Raw genomic sequence first — 26504 nt, forward strand, 5'->3', positions numbered from 1 at the left:
ATATATTAAGCTGGTTAAAATTCAACGTGTTTAGCTCATCTCTGGCACTGCAATACTTGATACTCCTAGAATAACTAAAAAAGAATTCAAGAGTTTGCTGAAGAGGGATAGATCACAGAGTGGGATTAGCACACCAGCCATTCAAATCCTACTTGCTTCCAAGAACACTTTTCTTTTTTTGGCGTAAATTAGAGGTCGAAAGACTTGTCCGGAAACATGTTATCAGGTGCTTTTATTAAGCAACACAATACTCACAAAAGCCACCAAACAAGCACAACATTGGCACTTTCATAAAAAATACAAAAGTATTTTAAAGATCAGCAGTTTGTGCTGTTTTTTGAAATCCGTATACTTGTAACTGAAGATTACAGCATCTGGGGAGAAAACAGTACAGAGGAATACATTAGTATCTGGAAAACGTTAGACACCAGAGAAAGTGAATATTTGTTTGACGTTTACATATAAAGTCAGTGCCATTGTTCCCAGTTTGCACTGTTCCAGGCATTTGGGTTAAGTGATCTACAGTACTGGGTTACTGGTGGAAGCCACCCAGCCGACGTGTAACGAAATGTGATGAGATTGTATTGTACCTCTTTTAGATACACAGGTTAAATGGCATAAATACCACACAGACACTGTCTAAATTAAACCTTTTTTTGGACACCTAAATCAGTCAGTTATCAAATCATGCTAAATCAATATATGGCAACTGTAAACCGATTTATGCATCTCCACACTGAAGCCTGCAGTGTAACTATTCTATTGTTTGATAATATTGAGGCCAGAATATTTACAATACACCTCTACCCAGACAGAACGCGACCCGATATAACACGGGTTTGCATACAACACGGTAAAGCTCCGATACCCTGCTCTGAGCAACATGTTAAGGGTGCCGGGCTGGGGGGTTGGATAAGGGGCAGAGAGTCTTGGGGGCAGTCAGGGGCTCCCCCCCCAGAGGGTCTGGGAGGCAGGAGCTGTGGGGGGGCACTTTTGGGGGCCTCGCAGTCCCAGAGTGGCCCGAGGGATTAGCGGGGGGCCGGGAGCAGCCCTCTCCGCTTCCCTCGCCCTGGCCCCTGCCGTGTCGCTTGGGAGAGGGGGCTTGGAGGAAGGATCTCCCCACACTCACTGGCAGCAGCTGAAGCGGAGCAGCCTGGCCCCAGCCCGCTTCCAGCTGTGGCGCTCCACTTCCCGCAACAGGTGAGTGTGGGACCTTTCCCCAACCCGCCGCACCCAGCGACACAACTGGGGCTGGGGCAAGGAAAGCAGAGCAGGCTGGGGCTGCATCGCTCCACTTCCTGCTGCTGGTTAGTGCAGAGAGTGTCCTTTCCCCAACCACTCTGCACTCACCAGCAGCAGCGGGAAGCAGAGCGCCGCGACTGTGAGATTGCAGAGCGGAGCGGGCTGGGGCCACCTTGCTCTGCTTTCTGCCACTGCCGGTGAGTGCCTGTCAGGGGGCTGGAGTCCCTAGAGGGGGCAGTCAGGGAACAACTGGAGGGGGGCCAAAACAAGTTTGATATAACGCAGCCTCACCTATAACGCGGTGAGATTTTTTGTGTCTCTCGAGGACTGCGTTATATCGAGGTAGAGGTGTATTTACAGTATATAGAGCAGGGTCTTATTTGTAAGAAAGGTGACAAAAAATTAATGACTGAAGGGGTAGTATGTTGACTAGAGAGATTCATTAGCAGAGCAGCAGAGATTGGAGCCTGCTTGGCAACAGTTTGTTCCTTGAACAGTCATTAAATTCTGCCTCAAGTACATGCAAATCATGCTAACTTGTACTACACACAACCTGAAGATTTTTTTTTTTTTTTAAAAAAGGTAAGAAATATGAAATGCCTCCCAAATTTTCCCCCCAAACACACCAAAGTGAAGTTTTAATCAAGGGAAGAGGAGCAAGATCAAAACTTATGTTTCCCCAGAATTATGCTATTAATAGCTGACACAAAATGACTTACATTTTTGTGATTCAAAGAAACTTGCCTCATACCGTCTCTCTTCTTAGAAATCCGAATAATGTTTCAACCTGAAACAAAAAGTTAAGCACTTAAACTAAACCACCTTACAAGCTGTCTGTCTCCTCCTCATTGTAGGAGACAGACAACTTTCATTATTACGGTGTCTGGAAACACTCGGTATTCTCATGTATAATCCCAAACATTTCCCCTAGAGTATATTTTACTACAGAGAGCCTTGTTACAAGATCATATATCAGGCTAGTTTGTGGGACTGTACAAAGTATATTCTTCAAATGTTAACAGCTCAGGGAAGATATGCACATGAAGAATCAATACAGATATGCTGTTCCCAAATTCATATTAAAGGAGGAAGTGACAAGATGCACACATTAACTATCTTTTTTTGCAGTCTTACTGTTGTAAGCCTTATCCTCATAACCGCCCCCAACACAACACTTGTCAACCTGCATCAAGGCTAATTTATATTGTGAGATTTTTAATCTCTAGTTAGTAAGCTTTAAATAGACAGGGGTTTTTAAACTTGTATCTCAAATAAAGGTTAGAACAATTCAATCTATGCCTTGTTCAATCCTTGGCCTCTGCTGAAACAACTAGGACTATTTTTGGTATGGACATTTGACTAATATGTGGACTAAACCCCATTTCATCGTCAATTGAAGTGACAAGATTTGCTCTTTAGAACTTGCAATGTGTCTTATGTTTTGTCAAGCACAGTATATACTTCATACATTGCATAAAAGCTAATTAACTTGAGTCTCCAATTTGAGGTAGTGCCCTAGAGATCAAAGACTATCCTTACCATACCAGTCTCCGTAGCCATCTATTCCCCTCCTTAAATACAGTAAAGTGTCCTTAAAACAAAAAAATTGATTTAATACACACCTATACAACAAAGCTTTGCCTTTGTTGTTTCCTATGGAAAAAAACCCACTTCTGGGAGAGAAGTCCATCGACTGAGCAAGATAAATGAGCTTTCTTCTGAACACTGGGAAGTTTGAGAATACAGTAAGTGAAGGAATGTGTACCTATTAAGAGAAAGATATAGTTATCAATTATAACTGGGTAAAAAACAAAACCAAAAATGACTAAAAAGGAGTATGAGTGGCACCTTAGAGACTAACCTGTCATTATGCAAGTCACTGCATTTAGCCGTATGGAGTGGAAATCTATCAACTTCATGAAATTGGTTAGTCTCTAAGGTGCCACTAGTACTCCTTTTCTTTTTGCGAATACAGACTAACACGGCTACTACTCTGAAAAATGATTGTAAGTTTCCAGAAGCCATGCAGTAAAAAAAAAAATTATAAAAGTTTAAGAAGTGAACAGGATACCTCAATGTATCCACTTTAAACAACTATTTTCAGAGGGGTATATTTCATTTTAATACCAGCATTACATTTCCAGGGCATCCTTTTTTGCACATTGAGTTTATTTTGAGAAAAAATGAATAATGCTTACTTCAAAATGATTCCTAGCACCAGGACAAAGGACTAATATTTTGGAGATGACTGTAGAGTTTGTTACTATTAACTAATTTAACATTATTCAGCAACTCAAATGATTTAACACTTAAGGTACATTTAAAGCCCATAATAAAGCATCAATATTCAGTTGACTCAACCTTAAGAAAGTAGCCCTTTAAAAAAGAGTTTCATATAGAGGTATTTCTTTGCTAAAAGCTGATTCACTAAAATGTTGAAACCTTAGCACTGTTGAAATGAAAGCCAAATAATTGTTACTGTTCCGTAACGCTAAATACTAAAAAGTACACAATAGGGCTGGGAAAAATCCATTTCCATGTGGTAGACAAGAAGTATTACTTAGCAAGTGCCATCAGCCTGTACAGAACCTAAGCTTTTATTATTGAAGTTACAATATTATTCTAGCTTGTATGCTCAGGAAGAGAAAGAGAATCACATGTTGAAGGTTAAGTGATATTCTATGCTATTGTCCTCCCAAGTCTGCCGGCTGATGGGAACAAGGAGGCAGCAGTAAAACAAACAAGAAATTAGCTCAATTTCATTCTGCTGTAGCTTGGGAAATTGAGGAGATAAATCCTCAAATGACTGCCTGTATTGTAAGAGGCTTGGGAAAAGTTAGATTAACAAGGATCCAACATCAACTCCAAGGCTGTGGATTAGGAAGATGAAAAAAAAAAAAAGTGATCCTTCTGCCTGCCTTCCAGTAACTGAATGAAAGGCTTCAAATTTAATCAATCAGATGTCTTAGGACTACATAGGATGGTTACTCAACCTGGAGGCTACCAGCAGCCATTTCCCCTCTCACACTACCCCTCTGCTTCACAGGTATCACAAAGGACACATCAAGCAGTTATAAAAATTGGGATATTTTCTCAGAGATTCAATCTTGTGAGTGAACAAATGCCAGTGCCTCTTCAATCTACCGAAAGCACATTCAATCATCATTGTGCACCTGCTGAGCTGGAAGTTAAATCTTTCCTCTGGGCTGTTGTGGCCAGCGTACGGCTTAATGAGCCTGGAGTGTAAGGGGTAGACAATACCCCGAGAACCCCTACTGGCATTTCAACATTGCCAAAGGTAATCTGCTCACAGGTGCTGGAACTAGGGGTATTGGTTCTCCCTGGCTTAAAGAGGTTTCTACAATGTACAGGGTTTACAGTTTGGTTCAATGGCTCTCAGTACCTCCCACTGTACAAATTGTTCCAGCACCCTTGAATCAGCTAGTCGGGAAAGGAAGCCCCTGCTTGTACCTTTCTGAATAGTCCTGTGTTCTTAAAGAAGTGAGTATCATGCACCCTTCCTGACTACTCAACACATCAGTGAAGCATCCCTGGTGATCCACCAGCATTTGCATAACCATAGAAAAATAGCCCTTTCTGTGGATGTAGTCTGTGGCAAGGTGGTCTGGTACCAAAATAAGGACAGGCATGCCTCAGAAATGCCTCAAAAATTTACCTCAGCTGAAGTCTTTATAAACTGGACAGAAAATGAGACAATATATTATTTCCTCTTTCTTTCCATCTTTAAGGCCTATTGTACCAAACAGAAAGCCTGGTTAATAAAGCATTAGCATCTATTTCTGAAGATCTTCTCCCACTTTTTACCCCACCCAATCTGAGTTCATATTTTTTAATTGATAGAATCGTTTTCAATTTGTCTTGACTTCAGAAGCTTCTCCTTGTTTTGAGGATTAACATATATCTAGTCTAGAACTAATCCTAAACAGGCCCTGACAGCTCAGGTACTAATTCAAGGTATCATCTTGTCACAACAGCAAACGTTTTCTGTATTTGAAATAGATTAAAAAAGGTATTTTGGGTGCTCACTTATCCCTAATACACTTCTTCATAGATTTAATGGGCCAATACTTCTACAGTATTTTCACCTCAACATCACTAGATACATGCATTTAAATTATACTGATTCTTCTCTCATCAGTGTAGTGCATGTCATTATCTTGGGATTATCTTTCATAGCTTTGTTATGTGATAATAGAACAGTTTTAAGTCATTTTATACACTGAGACCAGTCAGCTAACCTCTAATTTTCTTCCAGTCAAGCATTTTAATGACACTATGTCTGGTTTCTTTTCATTAGAAATAACAGGTTTAGCTCCATTAAGCATTAATGTGATTTGACTGCTACCACAGTACTAGTCTAATGAATACAAATCATGTAGTCTTGCCTCAGATTTACTATGGAGGATCTCTGATATGCAGAACCAAAACCAACAGACCAAACTACATCTTTCAATTTGAATTTATGCTGATTTCAGTAGCATCTCAAACTACTACAGTTAAGAACATGTACATTAGTACCACCCTATTTGCCTAAAACAGATAATAGCAGCATGGAGAAAGGAAGGTAGCTGAGCTTTACTTTACCAGCCTTATCTTCATGCCAGTCAGAAGCTGCACTAAGTTCTCAAGAATTCAGTTCAACCCTCCCAGCTGCTGAGGAATTACGAGAACATGAGGACTGTATGTAGGGGTGTGTTATTGTATCTTCCAATTAATCATTGGATACTGCTTAATTCAATTCCATTTTATTTTTTCTAAGTGTGGTAAATCCTATTTTAAAAAGCAATTTTTAATCAACGGACAGCTCTATCACTGGCTACAGAGAAAAAGGACAAAGGAAGAACCAAAAACCTCAAAGAGCTAGAGAAGAAAATCCATAATGAAGAGACTGCTACAACTAAAGGCTGCATTGAAATGCCAGTAAAGAAGTCTGAATAACTATAATGTACTTAGCAGACGGTTACCCTTGGTGTTCAGATTGTCAACCAAGTACAGCTGATCAAAAAGGAAAGAAAGTTTCCTGAAGGCACTGGAGTGAACCAGATATCAAGGTTAGGTTAGGCTCTTCAAGGAAGAGACCATCTTTAAGTTATGTATTTGCACAGTGCAAAGGAAACTGGGAGTAAGGCCCCATGGCACAACAACTGTACAAAGAAAAATGAAAAGTTTAGGGTGTTTGTTCCATAGACCTAGTATCAGATAGCAGAAGGAGGCTGGCACAGGGGTATACCACTGTTAATAAAAGCACTTCCCTGTGCCATTATCCTGTTCAATTTGGGTATTTGCATCACAGCAAACCTTCACTGAAAAGAACAAAGGCTTGACTTACCAGCTTGACTGCATCATCCGCTGCACTGGAGGCCACTGCCAAAATTTCTGTGGTGGGATTGAAGGTCAGAGACGTAGCAGCTGTAACCAAGTTCATTATGGCTTTAACTGGTTTAGGATTGGTTTCTCTGAGGCAAACATCATGGGTATACACATTCACAACTCCTGAACAGGAGCTGGAGAAAGAAAGAGAGAGGGGGGGAAAATAACTGATAGTCTACTCAAAAAGACCAGGTGGAAAAGAAACATTTTCTCAGTTTGTGACATTAAATTTTAGATTATATCAGAAGCAGTTTCATATCTACATATACCATTCAAGTAAACCTAAACCTTTCCCCCCGCCCCAACTGAATATTTACTAATATCCACAGTAATAGCTAAACAAAGCATTAACTCTCAAATGTGAGCCTGGGTCCTTAGTTCAAGCTGTGGAGGTCCCTAGTTCAATTCTAAGTTCTGAGGTCAGACTACAGAATGAAGAATGAACATTCTGAACTACTAGTTTCGAAATGGTTACTCACTTTACATGTCACAATTCTAGACACTTATTCTGTTTAGAAAGTCTCATCTGGAGCAGGCTAACAAAGATGTGTCATACTGTGACATCGACAGGAACTGGGAAGAAGGTGTGTGACCGGAGACAAACAGTGATTTTACATGTACTGCCTCCGCCATGGACAGTGTTCATGTCTCTGACACTAAGCTCAGGAGGAGGGTGTGATGTTATTGACAGGAATTGTGACCATACAGATCATTGTTTCAACCAGGGTCCTATGGTTGCACCAGGTGTTGTACAGAGGCGGCCAAGTGGGGTGTCTATGGAAAGGTTGTAGTTTGCTGGTTATGATTATGCTGTCTGTATGTATCATTTTTGTATTTGAAGTTATGAATATTGGCAATGTTCTTGTTTGATTCTAAGTATCCTTAGTGAAGCATTTGGTCAGCTTCTTGAGAAAGGACTATTCTCAGTAAGTGCCCCATCAAGAAACACTTAACTGACAATGGATTTTGGGAGATGCCAATCCACATCTGAGCTTTCCTGGGAACTTTCAAACAAAAATGTAAACAAGGGCATTGGTCTGCAAAAAGCTCAATCATCCATAGACATGTGACTTGACCAGGTGGCTACGGACTCCATCTTGTTGCTGTGATTTTGCTCACAGAAGAACAAAGGAGTTTCTGCCCACAAGTGAGAGAATATAAAAGGCCCTGGAAACCCCTCCGTTTTGTCTTCAGCTGGCTCAAAAGATAACCTCTCCACCCCAAAGAGATGCCCAAAAGAAACTGGAACAAAGGACAGTAACTATGGGGGTTGAGTGATTGCTGGACCCAGACTAGGAAGGAGTCTAGCCTGTGAAAGAAGCTTATTGGAACATCTCTGAGGGTGAAATTTACCTGCATTTAGTTTCCTACTGTATTAAGCTTACACTTACGTGTTTGTTTTATTTTACTTGGCAATTTACTGTATTCTGTCTGTTATTGCTTGGAACCACATAAATCCTACTTTTTATATTTAATAAAAATCACTTTTTACTTATTAATTAACCCAGAGCAAGTAATTAATACCTGGGGGACCAAACAGCTATACTTCTCTCTATTAGTGTTACAGAGGGTGAACAATATATGAGTTTACCCTGCATAAGCTTTATACAGAGTAAAAACAATTTATTTGGGTTTAGACCCCATTAGGAACTGGGTATCTGGGTGCTGGAAACAGGAGCACTTCTCTAGCTGTTTTCAGTTAAGTCTGCTGCTTTTGGGGGATCTGCTTCAGACCTGGGTCTGTGTTCGCAGCAGGCTAGCATGTCTGGTTCAACAAGACAGGGTACTGAAGTCCCAAGCTGCCAGGGAAAACGGGTTCAGAGGTAGTCTCAGCACATCAGGTGGCAGTCTTAAGGGGGTCTCTGTGACCCAACCTGTCACACATACAACTGACAAATATTATAAATTATTTTCTAGTTACTGATTTAAAGGGTGTGTGTTCAGGTTTAGATCACATCTGGAGAATTAAGAATGTCCATACGGGGTCAGACCAAAGGTCCATCTAGCTCAGTATCCTGTTTTCTGAAAGTGGCCAATGCCAGGTACCCCAGAGAGAGTGAAGAGAACAGGTAATCATCAAGTGATTGATCCCGTTGCTCATTCCCAGCTTGTGGCAAACAAAGGCTAGGGACACCATCCATGCCCATCCTGGCTAATAACCATTGATGGACCTATCCTCCATGAACTTATCTAGTTCTTTTTTGAATCTTGCAATTCTAATGGTCCCTTTCTGTGACTACAGTATTCAGGTCTGACCCACAACAGTTCCATACAGAATACAAAACTGTTACTAGTATTCTAGGTACTGAAACCCATTGATTTCCTCCTCATGGAAAGTCACCTTGTTCAACCTACATTTATTGAAATAATCTTATCACCAAGCCAGTGATTCTCTTCAAGATGAATCAAACCATGGTCAAATAATATCAACTGGTCATTACCTCTACGTATAATCTAGTTTAAAAAAAGGGTTTTCGGCAAAGAATCATATCCTACTCCAGATGCTTTGGTAAGTGTCACATATTATGTTTGTTCAAGTTAAACAAATGCAGTTCTAATCCTGAGTCTTTAACACTGCAGCTGTATGTAACAAAGCCGCAAACAGTCTGAAGGTTACATCAATTAAAAAGACAGAATGAATTCCATTTTTGTATTCGGTATGGTCTTAGAATTAAGCCCTCTGAACAGTTATAAAAAGATGCAAGAAAAACTCAGAAGTTCTGTGCTGAAGAGTGCACTCCACTAAAATGGATATAGTAAGGAACAATGATTAAAACCCAAATTACGTCTATTAAAAAACTCAGTATTTCAAATAGTATACAAAAAGGAGACAAACTGAATAATCTGCAGTTTTAGAAATTTATGCAGACAAGATACAGAATATTTTCACCTTACTAAGTATAGGGATCTAGAATCTTTCAACTTCTTTAAAAACCAACGAAAAGTAGGTTCTCAGCAACAAAGACCGACCCCAGTTGCTGGACTGGGGAATTAAGAGACTACAGGAAAGTCTGTATTTAAAAAAAAAAATTTTAAACTCTGAAATCATTATTTCAATCAGATTCCAGTTTGATGTACCAGGCTTTAAATAGTATGTCTTTTTCAAATTCCTTTAAAAATATTTTATAATGTTTTTTCTGCTCCCCTGTTAAAATTTTACCTAAGGATCTTTTTAAAGCAAGGGTAGACTGATTATGGAAGCAGTGAACCTGACCACACAAGAAGTACCAGCAAACATTTTTCCCCATCTTGTTTTTCAAAACATCTTAGCAAATACTCAATTTTTATTAGTGCAGTTTTCAAATCGATGTGCCTCCTTACAAATCCGTGCTATATTTAAAAAAAAAAAAGAAGTCCAAACAAGGAGTTAACTGTTAGAGAAAGGAGAGAATTGGGACGAGATTGAGGAGGAAAAAACCTTGAGCTGACATTTATCAACATGAAGTGGTCACAGGAATCCAGTTTGCATTTTAACAGCTCTGTAGTTGGACCACGTTAACAGTGGCTGCACTAGTAAAAATATGCAGGAAAGAGTGAAACGTTACTGGCATTTAGAAAAAATCCCTATACTAGAATCTTTGTTAACAGATCACAATTCACCTACAGCTACATGACTTGAATGGAAGGAAAATGGAGAGATTTGGTAATATTACAGTACTATGGACACCTATGGAACACAATTGTTAGGTGTTCATGAGAAAGAACTAAGTCCATGCAGCTCCCCACCTAAAACTCAGGCTATGTCTACCCTGGCCCTTTCGTCAGTCATGGGTATGGAAAAAAAAAAAACAAAAAACACACCTCTGACTGACAAAAGTTTCACAGAAAAAAGCACCAATATAGACAGTGCTTGGTCAGTGAGAGATGCTCTTCCCCCCAAGATAGTTACCACCGCTTGTTAAGGGTGGTTTAATTATGCCAGCGGAAGAGCTTTCTCCCGCCAGCATAGAGTGGCTACATGGGAGACCTTACAGCAGCGTCTGCAGTGTAGACAGTCTAAATCTAGTCTCACCTCCTGTTCCTTTACTTACCACATTGTGAACAGTTTATCCAAGAGCACCAAAATGACTGAGGAAAAAACAGGACATTGAAAAACTTTAAAATCCTTGGTTTATCATCACTTACCCACATGCCACGTACTGGCCATTTTTTGATACAGCAAGACATGTTCCATGCAAGCAGCCTTCATCAGTGAACCTGTTTAGACAGCGCCTACTTTTCACATCCCAAATGAAAACTTCACCCTCGTCTAATTATGAGCAAAGGAAAAGTAACTGTTAATGAATTCTACTGTATAAAACCTAGTAGCAATTACATAACCATGAAAAAATTGGGCACGATCAAAATTTACTTTTAAGATCTACTTTAGAGAAATCTGAACCATGCATGTCTAGAAATATCTATGGTCTCCAAGTTCGTCAGAATAGTAGGAAAAGCCAAGGGGGAGGGGTGCCCCCACACTTGGGAAACAAACTAACAGACAGGCTGACTTTCAAATTTCATACTTGCAAATCAATTGTTTGTACATTCTTGAATAAAGATAAAGGAGTTAACATGTGAAACTAACTTAGCCTAATATGGCAATTCACTTCTATTTATGCTATTTTTGGTACAAAAAAAGGCATGCGTCTACATAGATACCAGTAAAAACATATCTAGTCAGAATTACAGGCCACTGTCATTCCCATTTGGTATGTACTAGATTTACCTAATATTAAAGTATTGTTTTAAATGCAAGTCCCCACAACATTAAGCCATGTGAGTCTGTATTCTCCACCCAAGTGTTACGTAACAGTCAAAACACAGCAAAAGACCCTGCCACAGGGCAACTTCAGGGGCCTGAATAAGCTTTTAAATTAAACTAACAGAAATCCTCCTTCTGAGGGAAAGGCAAGATCACCTTGAAGGGATAAGAGTACAAAAAGCAAGGATAGTCAGATGCTTCAACATGCCATACCAGTACAGAAAGGCTGTTGGTACAGCTAGGATGTATAAGTTAACATGCATGGTTTTCTTCTAAATTGTTGCTAATTTTTTTTCCTATGTGTGTCACCTTGCTTTCAGCTTCTCAGTTTGTCCACAATTGAGGAATGTCAGCGTTTTGACCAGAATTCAGTCTTCGATATGTAGTGTACAGTGCACTTGGTTTTGTGTTCTAATCGACACAGCCAACAGCAACATAACATCAGACAGCAGATAAGTAAAGAGGGAAGATATAAAATCCTCAACCAGAAATAATGAGCAGCTTTTTGATTCAAAGCAGGAGAGGAGAAAGCTGAATATACCAACTTCTTGTTAGAGGGTTTCAAAAAGGGTAAACACTGCTGAATATTGTAAATTTCACTAGTATCTCTCTTTCCCTCTTAAGTGCCATAACTTCCAAAGTAGGAATAGTAAAGAATTTTCATGGTGGTCAAATTTGTATTAGCAAGTGTGTCAATTCAGGCCAGTAAAGTATTCCCATTAAATATTACAGAGTATAATGCAAGCATTCACCTATAATGATTTTTCTTTAAAAGCAACTTCAACAGGATACGAAAAACCTAGTTTTGCTAAACTATAAGTAGTAATGACTGTCAAGCATTTTGGACATAATCCTTGTTCATCCTTCTATTCTGCTCACCATCAAACTAATTTCCTTTCATTTGCCTTCTTGCTATTTTACCCTGTATTCAACAATCCCTTAATCTTTTTTGGACGTCAGTGACGGATGACAGTATATGCCCAAAAGTAAATTAGAGTTTATATACATATTTAGAGAGGTACATGGAGTCTGAAGCTTAAGGGTATCATTTCCAAATGCTACTTTAAGAGCCTAATCAACTACAAATAAAATCCATAAACTTTAGTTTTCAAAGTGATTGAATCTGAAATTAATGTTAAGAAAACACAAATGACTTACTAGAATTTGTGTAAATTTTGCTGCTATCTGGAGAGAATGCTGACGCAACAGCCTTTCCATTTATTTTCATACTGCCAATCAGCTCCTTTGTCTAGGAGAACAAAGAGTAACAATTATTCAGAAGACCAAGAGAAATCAGATCTTTGTCACTTGTGGAAGTCAAATATTGCCTGAATTCCCACCCACCAACCCTAGTATTTAATTATCAGAATAAGTATATCAAAGAATATCTGATTCCTGCTGCATCTAGCAGGACTTGGGTTTTACAAACTCAGGCTCCAATCCTGCTCTTGCTCTTCACAGGAACATGGGTCCCTCTGCATAGAAACAGTTGCAGATCAGGGCCACAGGGAACATTAATAAAAGTAGTTTATTTTGTGCAATTGCATCTAACCAATGATTCCAGATTTAATTTGAGGCAAATTTCTCTCCATAAATATTTTCCTCACAGGCAATATATGAATGATATTGAGGACCTTTTCTGATTCCCATCATAATGCACTACACACAATTATACAAGAATACAACAGAACTGTTTGTAAGTATTCAACTGGAGAATACAACTGGGTCTACTGCATTTTGTGAATTAAAAGTAAGCTGATTTTAAAAAGGTAGCTTCCAAATCCATTAGAAAACATTCCCTCCTGAAACAGGTAACTTTAAATGCTTTCAGATAAGTTCAAGACTATTGTTCTCTGCTGCTGTCTCTCCCAAAACTTGCTCCTACAAAAGGGCAAAGTAATCACTCTTGACTGTCAGGTATTCAAGGGCAGGGAGGACACCTATAAAGAGGAAAAGGACAATCTCTTTTCTTCTGTTTTGTGATACCATAAAAAAGTGTTAATATTGCTTAAAACATGAACACATTAACTTATATTAAGTATTTAAACCTATGCACAGCCTACTCATTTTTGACAGGCTATTTCATCTCCTTTGTGTGTTTTTAGCTTGCTCCAAATACAATATGAAGTTTCAGAGTAACAGCCGTGTTAGTCTGTATTCGCAAAAAGAAAACGAGTACTTGTGGCACCTTAGAGACTAACCAATTTGAGCATAAGCTTTCGTGAGCTACAGCTCACTTCATTGGATACATACTGTGGAAAGTGTAAAAGGTCTTTTTATACACACAAAGCATGAAAAAATACCTCCCCCCACCCCACTCTCCTGCTGGTAATAGCTTATCTAAAGTGATCACTCTCCTTACAATGTGTATGATAATCAAGTTGGGCTATTTCCAGCACAAATCCAGGTTTTCTCTTGAAGTTTGTTGTTTAACATATAGTATTCTATGCAAGATTCAAGTGAAGTGAAAATGTGTCAGGACAATTATGAACACAACAGGAAGACATTAAAATCCATGAACACCTGAAATAGCTCGATACTCCCATTTTTCTGACACAAACATTGTTATTTACAATGTTTTACGTGGGTATTTTTTGTGCTTCTCCTCAAAAAAGTGCATTGGTGTTTTAATGTGAATACAAGAGCTGGATGAAACGTGAATGTGAATGAAAATGTCTAGAAATCTTCAGAGCAAAACAGCAGTGTAAATTTATCCATAGCCCCACTAATGTGCCTCATATAGTACAGGTTACTGCAATGGACAGTATAGTTCAGTCTTCATTACCTGCTCACTTTTCGGTACCTCTGCCAAAATTAGGGCCATTGAGGTAGTGATTTTTGGCATGAATACTGTTTTCCCACTAAGAAATTGCAAATCAGTCTATCACTACCAGATGGATGGGACTTCAAACAGAGTTGAAAAATTTCATATCCATCACCAGTGTCATGAGTTATCCAGTTCCACTACTAACCATTAACAAAACTGTTTTAAGAAAAAACTCTGCCACATACAACCCTTTTTTTAAAGCAACAGTTATATCATCATAAAAATGGTGCACCTTATTTAGTGTGGTAAAGCCCCTTCATTTAAAGTACAGAAGTATTTTCAAAATTAAGCAGATGCAAGAGTTAACGGCTTCCAAAGAGCTACAGATATTTTAGATTAGCTGTTCTTAGCCTTTTCTGTGGTGGACAACCCCTTGCTCCCCCTAGCATACCCACTTAGCAATATGAACTGGATAATCACAACTCCTTCATTCCATGACAACATACCCCAGGGGTTGAGAGCCCCAGTTAATGACAAACAAAACAGCTACCTTCATTGCCAACAAATGAAGATAACCTGAGGTCCCAGTAAGCAGCAGGAACGATCCATCTGGAGATACTTCAAACCTTCTGATAAATTTCTCTTGCATTCCTTGAAGAAAAAAAGTAAAACTTTCAGAATTTTAATTTACACCAATGAGTTTATCACTTTGTGTATCGTACAGCTTCACTGTGAAAAGTGTGTATCTCATAAAGGCACCTGTTTAACACTCTTCTCTTATATGGATGAGCTGTCTCTTCAATTAACAAGATCGGGCTGGCTGATAAGCTTTAAATATTTTGTCAAGTTTCATATTCTATCTGGCCTAAGCATAACACAACTGATAGCCAACCTTTTAAGAGTTCAGATTCTAGAGAGATTTGTGTTCAAGTTTTATTTTAACAGAATATTCTCTAAAAGAGTTCAGGCTTAAAAATAAGATTTTGGCAGAGAGCCTCCTTAGAATATTGACATATCAGAGAGTCAATGAGATTTTTTTCAAGTATTGCAACATGTGTATATACTTACTACATTCAGAAGTGACTGAGATCTATAGTAAATCTGGACTGGTACCATTAAGCATTTTACTTTTTCTTTCAAAAGGTTTGTAATTGTAGACCTTAAAAAGCATTGAACATCGCAATAAAACCTCACCTCTTATTTGTTGAACAGGAATAATATTTCCACTCATCATGTCATACACATAGAACAGTTTACTGTGTGTACCAGTAGCTATAACTTGTTCTCCATCAGCACTGAAATGAGCCTTATAGACTGGAAAGCTTTCCAGATGTATGCTCTGTATCTTTGGATTAGTTTTACCATCCACCTTCAAGAAGACAGAAAAAAAAGTTGTTTTTGCTCTTCATACATTCATTTGTAATGTGCCTTTCAGATATATTTCTGTAGGCAAGTACAAGAATCAAGAATGTGTAGTCAATACCAGCTGAAAAAAAAAAAAACACAGATCACTCCATTCAATCCAAAAGAAACCTTCAAATTATGCAGCCTGATGAAAACAAATTTCACATATTTCGGATGTGGCCAAAGTACAACAGATCACAGGTGAGAACAGTTTACAGATAGAGGCCCTCAATTAAGAATATCCCACCCCAACTCCAGCCAAACAACTCAGGCAACCATAATTCCTATGGCGACACATGGAGAGGTGATCCCAGCAACAATCCTATCTAAAGCTATTTTTGGCATAATAAAACTTTTTATATTTAATATAGCCAACACTTTAGAAGCACATGAAAAAAGTGATCCACAACCTCATTGTTCATTTTACAAATTCAACACAAGCTGCTCACCTGAAACAGTGATATAGACCGATCTAGTCCAGCAGTCATAACTACTTGTGCAGAAGGATGGAACTGCACAGTTCTCAGTTTAGCATCAGAAGGACGTTCATTATTAGCGTCCAAGCAATTTTTCATCTAGAAAAAGACCAGACCAATGTGATTTAAATGCAGTCATTAGTTCCCTATCCAACTGCATGTCCCTCCTCCACTCCACTCATGGAAACAGGGCTTAAAGGGATTTCAGCTTCACTGATCTTGTAGAGTACAGACGTGCAGGAGGGACCTTGGGTTAACCTTGTAAACATTCTGCATAAACTTTAGAATATCACCTACTTCAGACATTAGAGTAAAAGGTATTCTGAAGTTACTTTTCATATTTTTGTGCATTAAAGAGTGTCATCCATAGCACACTATGGAGTAGCTGTAAATAAGGTTTCAACTGACCTTCCATTTTAAGTCTAATTTTGCTTTTCCTCCACCTCAACTTTTGAAAGCCACAAAGGAATGTCAAACTTAAACATAGCACAACAGTGAACAATAGCCCCAGTGGTAGAGATAAGTTCTTCTATTAATACAATAGCAAAATGCATCACACTTTTTTAAAAAAAAAATAATCAGAAAATAGTTTACCCAGTTTACTACGATTTAAAAATTGGCAGTCTGCTAATCTGGAATAATATAATAATCTGAAGCAGACTACTTGTTTCAGTAAGAGGGTGTTTCCCAACATGGAGTGGATCACACAGGGGGCCTCAGAGGACTGGGGGTATAGAAATCTGAATTTTTCTGCAGAGGCTCAATTTCAATTAAAAAAATAAGTTTCTAGCTATTATAATTACAAAGAAAACATTCAAAGTGTGAAACAAGAGTACTGACTGAAGAGCTTGCAGAGACTCTGAAACACCTCTGAGGGGTGGAATGCCTCATTTATTTCAATGTGTAAAAAAATAAGACGCCAATAATAATTAATGTTGACTTTAGGGTACTCCACTGCTCAAAGCATGTAAGAAAGGAGGAGAAATATTATGAAGACCTATACCAGTGTCTCCCAAGGTAGTGGGAGGGAAGAGAAGACTACTGAGGATGAGCCAGGGGGTATAGATGTAATAATTGAGATAAGTAGGTCTTTAACACCACATGACAGACTTGCAACCCTGACTAACTGGCTTCATATTTCTTGGAGAGGGAGTGGGAGGATTTCAGCTTTCAAGAGTTTGAGAAACCCTGCAGTAAGCCATCCACAGAACCACTGGCAAACACTGCTGCCCAAGCAGCAGAATAGCACTTCTTGTGTTATAAACTATGTACACATATATCAACAGTAACTATATTGAAAAACTTTGAAGGAAATGAGAGGGTAGTTTTACCTGTAAAATGCCTCTCGGTAAAGTCTCTGATGCAGACACAAAATTGCCCGTCTTGCAGAGCAGCTCATCATCTTCGTCACTGTCCTCTAATTAAAACAGATTTAAAACGGCTTATTGAATGTACAATTTGTTCCTGAATCCCCACATAGATGTTCTTTAAAATTATCTTGTGTGTTCTCTGCATAAGCAAAAGCACAGAGAGAGCACAAAGCAGCAGGTATCCAGTATACAATTAGAACAGGAAAAATGCCAGGCAATGAATGAATCTCTAAGAGGTCACACAAAATAAAGGAACATGTTGAAAGAACTGAACACTTTCCTAATGTATTTAAATAAATTTACCATCATTTTCACTTTTTCTGGCTTTCTTCTTGTCTTTCTGGGCCCAGAAAGGCACTCCTCCCATAGTTCGCTGAAATCTAAAAGAAAAAGAGAACTTTCATATGCCCATTCTTTCTTAATAACCTGTATATCATGCTGCCAAAAATTTTCAGCAATTTTTAACACAGTAATAGGGAGACATTAAAACACCCTCCCAACAATCTCATCACCTCACTTAGATACAGCAGCCACAATCTTCCTTTGCTGTTTTTAACAGATCTTTTCTACTCCAGCTTCCGTTAACTGAATTCACTACATAAAAATCTGTGAACAACCTAAACCATATGACATACATATATAAAATGTTCTCTCCCTCAAAAAAAATGAGGGAAATCTAGTTTTCTTAATAAGGTTTTCTAATGCTTGAGTAGGGCAGTGATGATTTTCAATCTGAGCAAAATACTTAGCCATTTATGTAAAATTCAATTTATACAAAGACTTGCCTATATAGCTAAGTTCACATGTGTACAAAAAGGGTCCTTAAATGTAAGGTAATATACACAAATGTGCAATAATAAAGGCACATAAATATTATGCTATTTGCATAATACCTCTGTTTGGTTCACAATTCAAGTCTTTATTAAACAATGCACTTTTTCCTGCCTAAATTGCAATCTGAATTGATTTATTAGTCTCTCTTTCTTATTCCTAATTGCTCTGTTGCACACAAAGACAGCTAACGTTCCCCCTGTAGGACTGGATGCATTGGATTGATGAAGCAACATATCTACTTACATATGACAGATTTTACGAAGCCTAAATTTGTATATTATCTGCTCTACCATGTTAAATAATTGTAAGGAAACAGAAACGAGACTGTCTGCTCCAAGGACACAAACAACACAATTACAAGCTAAGAACGTAGTTTTTTTCATTTTACTGGTTATTTGTTAAGTCCAAACAACATGGTTGATGCTGTTGGGCACCCTAGCTTTAATGAATTGAAGTTATTTGCCTGAATTCCTTGGTCAAAAGGAGAAAAGGGCATCTTAATTGCTCGTAATAGGGGGAAACTGACTTGACCACAACACATCTCATCTCATGTTACTAAAATTAGCAGCAAAATTATGTTAACAATTAACAATTCGTACTGTTCTTGAAGTCTCTTTTGAAGATTTTTTTTGGTAAGCTTCTTCTCTGCATCACTTTTCATCATGTCTTTCCGATAACGATGGGTCATGTCAACTCTAGGAAACAGACATATTCTATATGTTAAAGCTTTGAAGAAAGTGTATTAACAGTCCTTATTTTCTTTAAATCTTCAAGAAGCAGTCATTTAAAATAGCAAACTCTGTATTTCTACCAAGTCTTAAAGTCAATACCTCTATTTCCCCGTTTCTAGGATTACAACCTTAGGAGCTTAACTCACATTTCCTCGGCTTCATCTTCATCATCCACCCATGCTGGTTTTTTAGATGGAGGAAAATTATCTTTTGCTTCATTCTCCACTTCTGAGTCACTGGAGTCCTCTCTTAGAAGATTTCCCGTGACTACATCAAGCTTAAAAAAAACAATATCATTTGGTCAAAAACATTGGTCAAATATAACAACTTTAAACAGTAGAAGTTTTAATACAGTTCTCCACATGGGGAGAAAAATCAAGAACAGTAAAACCACCACTCTTCCAGTGTTGGAAGGCTGTGTGGGTAGCCAAGGTGGATATGGAGAGCATAGTTCCTTCCTCCACAGCAAACTAGCCCCCTCTCCCTGATATTTATCTATCACCTCCCACAAGTGCCCTCCCTGATGGGAACGGGACGGGCACCTACCACCCCTCCCACAGTCCATTCCCCACTATTTCTCATTAAAGGTGAAAGTTTAGAAAACAGTTTATTTATACTAGAAAATACATAATAAAATAAAAGCCACCTGCCTTTTGCTATTGATAGATTAGCCTAAACCAGGGGTTCTTAACCTTTACTGCAGCCTGCACCCCCTTTGGTTCTCAAAATATGTTCTTGGACCCCTTATCAAAAATTGTGGAAGTAGATCAGTTCTTTAAACCTAGATATATTTTTTGTTTGTATATTACAGTAATCATTAAAAAATGTATAATGTTAATACATAGGTTCAATGAAACAAAGTCGTACTTAGGTGCCTGTGCTTAATTTGTGTTTTCAATTATTTACCTTCTAAAAAATCTGGCATGTCTCGCATGCCCAGAAAGTATCTCGCACCCACAGGGGCTACGTGCACCCCAGGTTAAGAACCACTGGCCTAAATCAACAGGTTCCAGAAATGTAATAAGATGCACCTTTAAACAAGCTATTCCTATATTCTTTTACTCTTAATGCCCTGTGCACCATGGGAATAAAGGGCAACTCCCCACTAGATCTGGGAACTGTTTCTGCCTCTAAACACATGTTCACTACATCCAAATGCCTGCAGCAATAGCCACTACAACCTGAAGCAGTTTTACGCTATATTTAAAACTGATCAGGAAAATAAATCATATAAATTTAGAGAGATTTAGACAGTTCCCTATGCCATTCTAGTAAGGGCTCCCCTGTCCCCTCCCCTCCATACTTCAGTTGAAAGCTCACGCCTGGTCTAGGTTGACAGCAGCACATATGGATATGCATTGCAGTGAAAAGTTGGCTGTGTCCACAGTGCAGTGTGTAGCATGGCAGTGAAAGGTTCTAGCAGGGGGAGGCAGCAGGACACTACACCACTACCAATAGCAGTGTAGTGGAGGGGGTTGCTGAGTGGGCACCTAGGGTGCATGCTCACAGGGTTCTGCTGTGTCTTTGCTCTCCTAAGCAGTGCCTCGCCATACACATTGCTATTTGTGCCCGTGCTGGGGACAGGGACTGCAACGCACTTACTCCATGCATGCGGAAAACGTAGCCAGCCTTGGGAACAGAGATGCCCTGCCAGAGCCTGCATGACCATTTTATTGATTTTAAAACATGAGTTAAATCTATCACACAAATTGAAGTTGGCTACAAAAGCCTTCTATGAAGCACTACATCTACATCCTTCTTGGTTTCGTTATAATTTTGCACAACTCTGTTAATGAGCTTCTTGAATGCAATGCGTTCATCTTTGGTGGCTTCTCATGTGTCCGGTACTTCCATTCCTTCAGTTGGAATGCTCATTAGTTCATTCACATGATCAGGCAGAAGGCGACTTCTTTCAGAACACAAAATTCTATTCAATGATGAAAAAGAACACTCAGCTGTAGCTGTTGTGACTGGGAGTAGCAAGAGATGAATTCCTACTTCTTTCAGCCCAGGAAACATAGCTCAAAGATTGGGTCGAGCCACTAGTGATGATAAAAAAAAGTCAAAGTCAAATCTTCATTCATTCATTGCATGGTATTCCATCCTGTGTTCAAATTCTCTATTCTGTCCTGATCACAAGGCAGCCTCATTGCTGGTAGTGCCTCACTCCACTCAACTGTCAGTGTTTTATACGACAGGCATCTGTAAAAGCTACGTAGAGGTTGAGTAGAATCTAGAAGTCGCTGCTGTAGTTTAAGAATCAAGTCTGTGTACTTTTTCAGTTGTCTTAAACTTCTTGTCCTCTTCACTTAAGGATTCGATATAAATGCCTTCATTAGTCAACTTCTGGACTGAAGTCTTTGCTTCTTCCAGTACTTTTTCAATGGACAGCTTTCTGATTGATCCAAATGTAGCTTCTATTGCTAGACAAGGATCTACTACTGTTGTAGCAGATGCCTGGATGGCATTGTTTAATGACCCAAGTGGTTTCAACAGTAGACTTACAAGAGAAAGAATGGCAAAAGTCTTCTCTGAACGTAGTAGCAAAAGTAATTCATCAGTCTCACTACTTAGATCCATCTCATCTTCGTAGATGCTTTCCAAAGCCAGTGATAATGGCTGGAGTAATTAAGACAACAGCCAAGGATCGCTCATGAGAAAGCCAGCGGGTTTTCCCAGATTGGGCTAATTTAAACGTCAGTCCCAGTGCATCTTCTATATTTTCCAAGATATTTAGTCTTTTTGGACTTTTGCTGAAAAAAGAATATAATGAAGACACTACATTTATAGCCTTTTTAATGTCTTTTGAAGATCCTGCAGCTCATACTAGTGCTAGTTGGAGTAGATGGCCTCTGCAGTGTGTATAGGAGAGATTAGGGTTACACTTTTCTCTGAGCAAAGCTTGTGCTCCACCATGTCTTCCAGAGAAGTTCGCGGCTCCATCAAATGCACAATCAGCCATCTGTTTGGGGTCCAATTGACAAGCATTTAACTCTAAGATGTGGGTTGTCACAGCTGCAGTCAATGTGTCTTCTGTAACTTCTAGAAATGCATCTACGGCCTACCACTGACATGAAGTTAACGTACACAGTGACTTAATACTTGATGCCCATTTGCATCGGTGCATTCATCAGCCATGTATGCAAATTTTTGGAATGTGGTGAGAGAGTTCTTTACTTTTTCAACTGTTGAGTCTTTCACTGTTGCACAATATGCATCTAGCCAGGCAGTTGAGTTTCTTGCAGAAAGATAGAGCATTTGCTGGTCTTGTTCAGAACAAGCGTTCAGCTTCAAGATGAACAAGTGACAGTGCACTTAACACTGGCCTCCAGTTTGTAGTGTGTGGTATCTCTTGCTTAAATAGAAAGTATGATGCCACGGCCATGTTTGTTTGCATGAACTATGTTGTGTCTCCAGCATTCTTAACAGCCTCATTAAGTACTTCTAAAATTGGCTTTCAAAGTAGGCTTATAAGGCTTTCTGCATGTTGATGCAGTCCAGAGGCCTGGTGTTCTGCTGCCTTTTCACGTAGTTTGTCAGCATTGGCTTTGCTGATTGGTCTGACAAACCAAGCTCCTCCACTTTTACCAATTATAGCATTGGAAAGCTTTCCTTCTTTGTAAGCTTTTTTGCAAGAGGTGCACCAGTAGCCATCTTTTGTAACTTCAACAAATGGGAACACTTTGACCGACAAACATCGGGAACTGCCTTTAGGTTTTGGAGACACTGTTTTTTTCAGTAGGTAGTTGTACTTGTGCTTTGGGCTGGTTGGATGTAAATACACCACTTGAACCTTCAGATGACATGTTAATATATTCTTGATGTGTTCTTCAGCTTGGTTAGTTTGAGGCCTTTGAGTGGAAAAATTGTTGTATTGTTTTTTATCTATTCATTTTTACTTTGACCTGCAACATATAAAAGATATGAATAAAATAAATGTTTTGTTAGGATAATGCAAATTTAACATGAGGATAATGCAAAATACACCAAAACACAACAGGTCTAGATTTCTTTAAAAATATAATTTCTTAAAAAAAATGTATTTAATTTAAAATTGACTTTTCAAAAGTAAGCCATCATGGGATAAGAGGGAAGTCCTCTCATGGATCAGTAACTGGTTAAAAAGATGGGAAACAAAGGGTAGGAATAAATTATCAGTTTTCAGAATGGAGAGAGATAAATAGTGGTATCCCTGAAGGGTCAGTATTGGGACCATTACTGTTCAACATATTCATAAATGATCTGGAAAAATGGGTAAACGGTGAGATGGCAAAATTTGCAGATGATACAAAACTATTCAAGATCATTAAGTCCAAAGCAAACTGCTAAGAGTTACAAAGGGATCTCACAAAACTGGATGACTGGGAAACAAAATGGCAGATGAAATTCAATGTTGATATAATGAAAAGTAATGCACATTGGAAAACAATCTCAACTATACATACAAAATGATGGGGTCTAAATTAGCTGTTAACACTCAAGAAAGATCTCGGAGTCATTGTGGATGGTTCTCTAAAAATATCCACTCAATGTGCAGTGGCAGTCAACAAAGCAAACAGAATGTTGGGAATCGTTAAGAAAGGGATAGATAAGACAGAAAATATAATATTGCCTCTATATAAATCCATGGTACATGCACACCTTGAATACTGTGTGTAGATCTGGTCACCCCATCCCAAAAAAGGTATATTGGAACTAGAAAAGGTACAGAGATGGGCAACTAAAATGATTAGAGGTATGAAACAGGAGGAGATTAAAATGACTGGGAATTTTCAGTTTAGAAAAGAGACAAAGGGGGGATATGATAAAGGTCTTTTAAATCTTGACTTGTGTGAAGAAAGTGAATAAGGAAATGCTATTTAATCCTTCACATAACACAAGAACTAGCAGTCACCCAATAAAATTAATAGGCAGCAGGTTTTTAAAAAACAAAAAGAAGTACTTCTTCACACAACAAAGTCAACCCGTGGAACTCTTTGCCAGGGAATGCTGTGAAGACCGAAACTATAACAGGATTAAAAAAAGAACTAGATAAATTCCTGGAGAATAGGTCCATCAGTGGCTATTAGCCAAGATGGGTAGGGATGCAACACCATGTTTGGAGTGTCCCTAGCCTGTTTGCCAGAAGCTGGGAATGGGCAACAGGGGATGGATCACTTGATGATTACCTGTTCTGCTCATTCCCTCTGAAGCACCTGGCCTTAACCACTGTTGGAAGACAGGATACTGGACTATATGGACCATTAGTCTGACCCAGTCTGGCCACTCTTATGTAAAAATTAATTATAATAATAATAATAAAAGTTTAGTACAGAAACTCCCCAACATAATGACCACTATAGCAATGATGTGAGATAACAACCTTGGCAAATAATGCATTTTAAAAGTCTTGGCCTACTAGGAAACATATGTATAAAAGTTTCCATTCCCAGTCACAAATCTAACATTCTGGAGCAAAGGCACTAAAATATAGTCTAACAAACGTTTATTTAACATGCCCCTCACTTTTCCCTCCACTGCACCCCACTCACCACTGTTGTCCTTGGTCAGTGGAGACTCAGAGTTCAGAGGTGCTTTCACGTGAGTTCACCTCCAAGGTGGGGGGCAAGAAGGCACCTTGCTCGTTCCTCCAGCTGCTCACTGTTCGCTCTGGCCACTGTTGTTCATTGTGCCACTGTTCACTCCATCACTCTGTTGCCAATGGCCCTGCGCCATCACCTTCTGTGGCCACTTGCCACTGCAACCTCTCCAAGTTGGTCTCTTGAGGATCCACCCAGCTCTGGGTGATTTCAGCTGAGCTCTCAGTGGAGGAACCTCACTGCTAGTGCAGACTGGGCTATGTCTTCCACAGAAATACTGTCCCACAGCAGGTCTAAACACTTAGACCTGATTATCAGTGATTTCAGCTGTAGTGGTTGCTTAACAAAACAAAAGACTATCTATGGAGCTTTGTCTTTAAACAGTGGAGAGGAGCAGGTCAAATTGTACTTGTGACTCAGGCAGACCATCAAGCGAAACACCTGTCCCCACCCTCTCCCTTGATGCCCTCAATCAGCACAGGCTAAGTACAGTTCTACTTCCCTTTACTCATACATAAACAACAACAACATTTCATCCCCCCAACCCCCGCCATTCAAGTGATTCGTAACCTAACCCCAGCCAAAATCTATCACTTGGGCAACACAGCTCTGTTTGCTGGATACCTAGTTAGATATTAGGTGTGAATGTAAATACAATCTGGTCCTGAAGCCTTTCACCCCCAGCTCATCACTAGCTGTCAGAGAGAGCTCATTTAGACTTTGCTTACAAACCATAATTTGAAATTATTAGGTTGGCCAACATCACCGAAATGAATGGACTGACCTTATCATAAAAAAATAACAGCTGTATAAGGAAGCTAGTCTATGTTCATACTTTTCAAATCTATTATACTTTTTAAGGTACACATTTTATCATATACTGTACGTGCTTTTAAAATGTGTATTAAGGTTTCAATTTCAATTCAAATTTCCAAAACAGTCACTCAATTGTCATGTAACTAGTTCACAAAAACTTGGGGGGGGGGAGGTGCTGGGGAAAATTCAGGGGCGGGGGAGGGAAATCACTGTTCGGGCCCCAGGTCTGGGAGGGCAGGCAAGGGGGATACAGGGAGCGTAGCTCCTCCCTCCGCCGCAAACCAGCCCCCCCCCTTTTCCATCATCGCCGCCTCCTCTCTCAAGCGCCCTCCCCGACGGGCACCTACCTCCCCTCCCCCTCGCCGCCTCACCTGCTTGCCCGGGCCCCGCAACCGCTGCAGCAGCTCCTCCTCCTCGGCGCCCTGGCTGTCGCCGAACACCAGCTCCTCCAGGCACCGCTCCACCGCCGGCCTCCCGGCCAGCACCCCCAGGTGCCGGGCGCGCCGGGCCTCCTCGCCCCCATCGCCGGCGTCTCCCGTCCGCGGCAACGGCCGCCGCCGCTTCTTCGCCGCCCGGACCCAGCCACGCTTCCGCGCGGGGCTCCGACTAGCCGCCGCAGCGCCCGCCGGCTCCCGCTCCATGCCGACCGGACCGAGCGCTGAAGCAGGCGGCGTCGCTCGCTAACCGGAAGCGGAAACAGAAAGGTCTGTCTCCCACGTGACCAAGTACTTACCTCACCAGCCCCCCGCCTCTTTCACGTGATTCACTCCGGTTCCCTTCACTCAAGACATTCTCACATGACCCATCCTTCTCTTCCACGTGATAGGCTCCCAGGCCGGACTATTCTATTGCCCCTACAGACGAGACCACTTATAACGACTAACCTTCTGGACGGTAATACGGGGCTCAGAAGCAGCGAATCAGGTGAACCGGTCCATTGCCAGGCTGTTTTTAGCACGCCGCTTCGCACCCCCTCTCCACAAAATGGTTTCGTCCAGAGGGATACGGCGAGCGAGGAGGTTCCGAAGACTCGGGGACCCAATGAGAGCGCGCGGCGGGCTGGGCGTTGCGCGTGCGCGCTGCCGTTATGCTAATGTTGTTGATATTCTGGGCAGGGAGTTGAATTTCTTTCTCTGCCTAAGTGAGAGGC

General features: G+C 39.9%; 2 protein-coding genes across 3 annotated transcripts in view; one reads left to right on the top strand and one right to left on the bottom strand.

Annotated features, from left to right (window-relative positions):
• Nucleotides 1-204: 204 nt before the first annotated feature.
• Nucleotides 205-26370, bottom strand: UTP18 (UTP18 small subunit processome component). 2 transcript variants are annotated; one of them, XM_073310306.1, is made up of 15 exons: nt 26239-26370; nt 25726-26034; nt 19106-19236; nt 18828-18923; nt 17698-17774; nt 17356-17441; nt 15998-16123; nt 15339-15513; nt 14695-14795; nt 12536-12626; nt 10759-10882; nt 6593-6767; nt 2865-3007; nt 1962-2029; nt 205-374 (listed from the first exon to the last, which is right to left on the bottom strand). In XM_073310306.1, the coding sequence occupies exons 2-14, from the start codon at nt 25993-25995 to the stop codon at nt 2005-2007; spliced, it is 1620 nt and encodes a 539-aa protein (XP_073166407.1). In that variant the 5' UTR covers nt 25996-26034; nt 26239-26370; the 3' UTR covers nt 205-374; nt 1962-2004. The 2 variants fall into 2 exon arrangements, with proteins under 2 accessions (XP_073166407.1, XP_073166408.1); XM_073310307.1 differs by lacking the exons at nt 25726-26034; nt 26239-26370 and adding exons at nt 20562-22864; nt 24491-24827.
• Nucleotides 26135-26504, top strand: part of MBTD1 (mbt domain containing 1) — a 55935-nt gene continuing 55565 nt past the window's right edge. Inside the window, exon 1 of the mRNA XM_073310302.1 lies at nt 26135-26278. The gene's annotated coding sequence lies outside the window, so the exon portion shown is untranslated. The remainder of the gene's footprint in view (nt 26279-26504) is intronic.

Source organism: Lepidochelys kempii, chromosome 14, assembly GCF_965140265.1.
Source record: "Lepidochelys kempii isolate rLepKem1 chromosome 14, rLepKem1.hap2, whole genome shotgun sequence".
NCBI lineage: Eukaryota > Metazoa > Chordata > Testudines > Cheloniidae > Lepidochelys > Lepidochelys kempii.

Bases quoted from the DNA above. Each gene is read 5' to 3' on its own strand.
- UTP18 (XM_073310306.1), bottom strand. From the start codon at position 25,995: ATGGAGCGGGAGCCGGCGGGCGCTGCGGCGGCTAGTCGGAGCCCCGCG. The intron at 19,237-25,725 runs GTGAGGCGGCGA...GTTTTTTTTAAG, and splicing joins TGCGGGGCCCGGGCAAGCAG to CTTGATGTAGTCACGGGAAA. The intron at 17,775-18,827 runs GTACGAATTGTT...TTTTTCTTTTAG, and splicing joins CAAAAGAGACTTCAAGAACA to ATTTCAGCGAACTATGGGAG.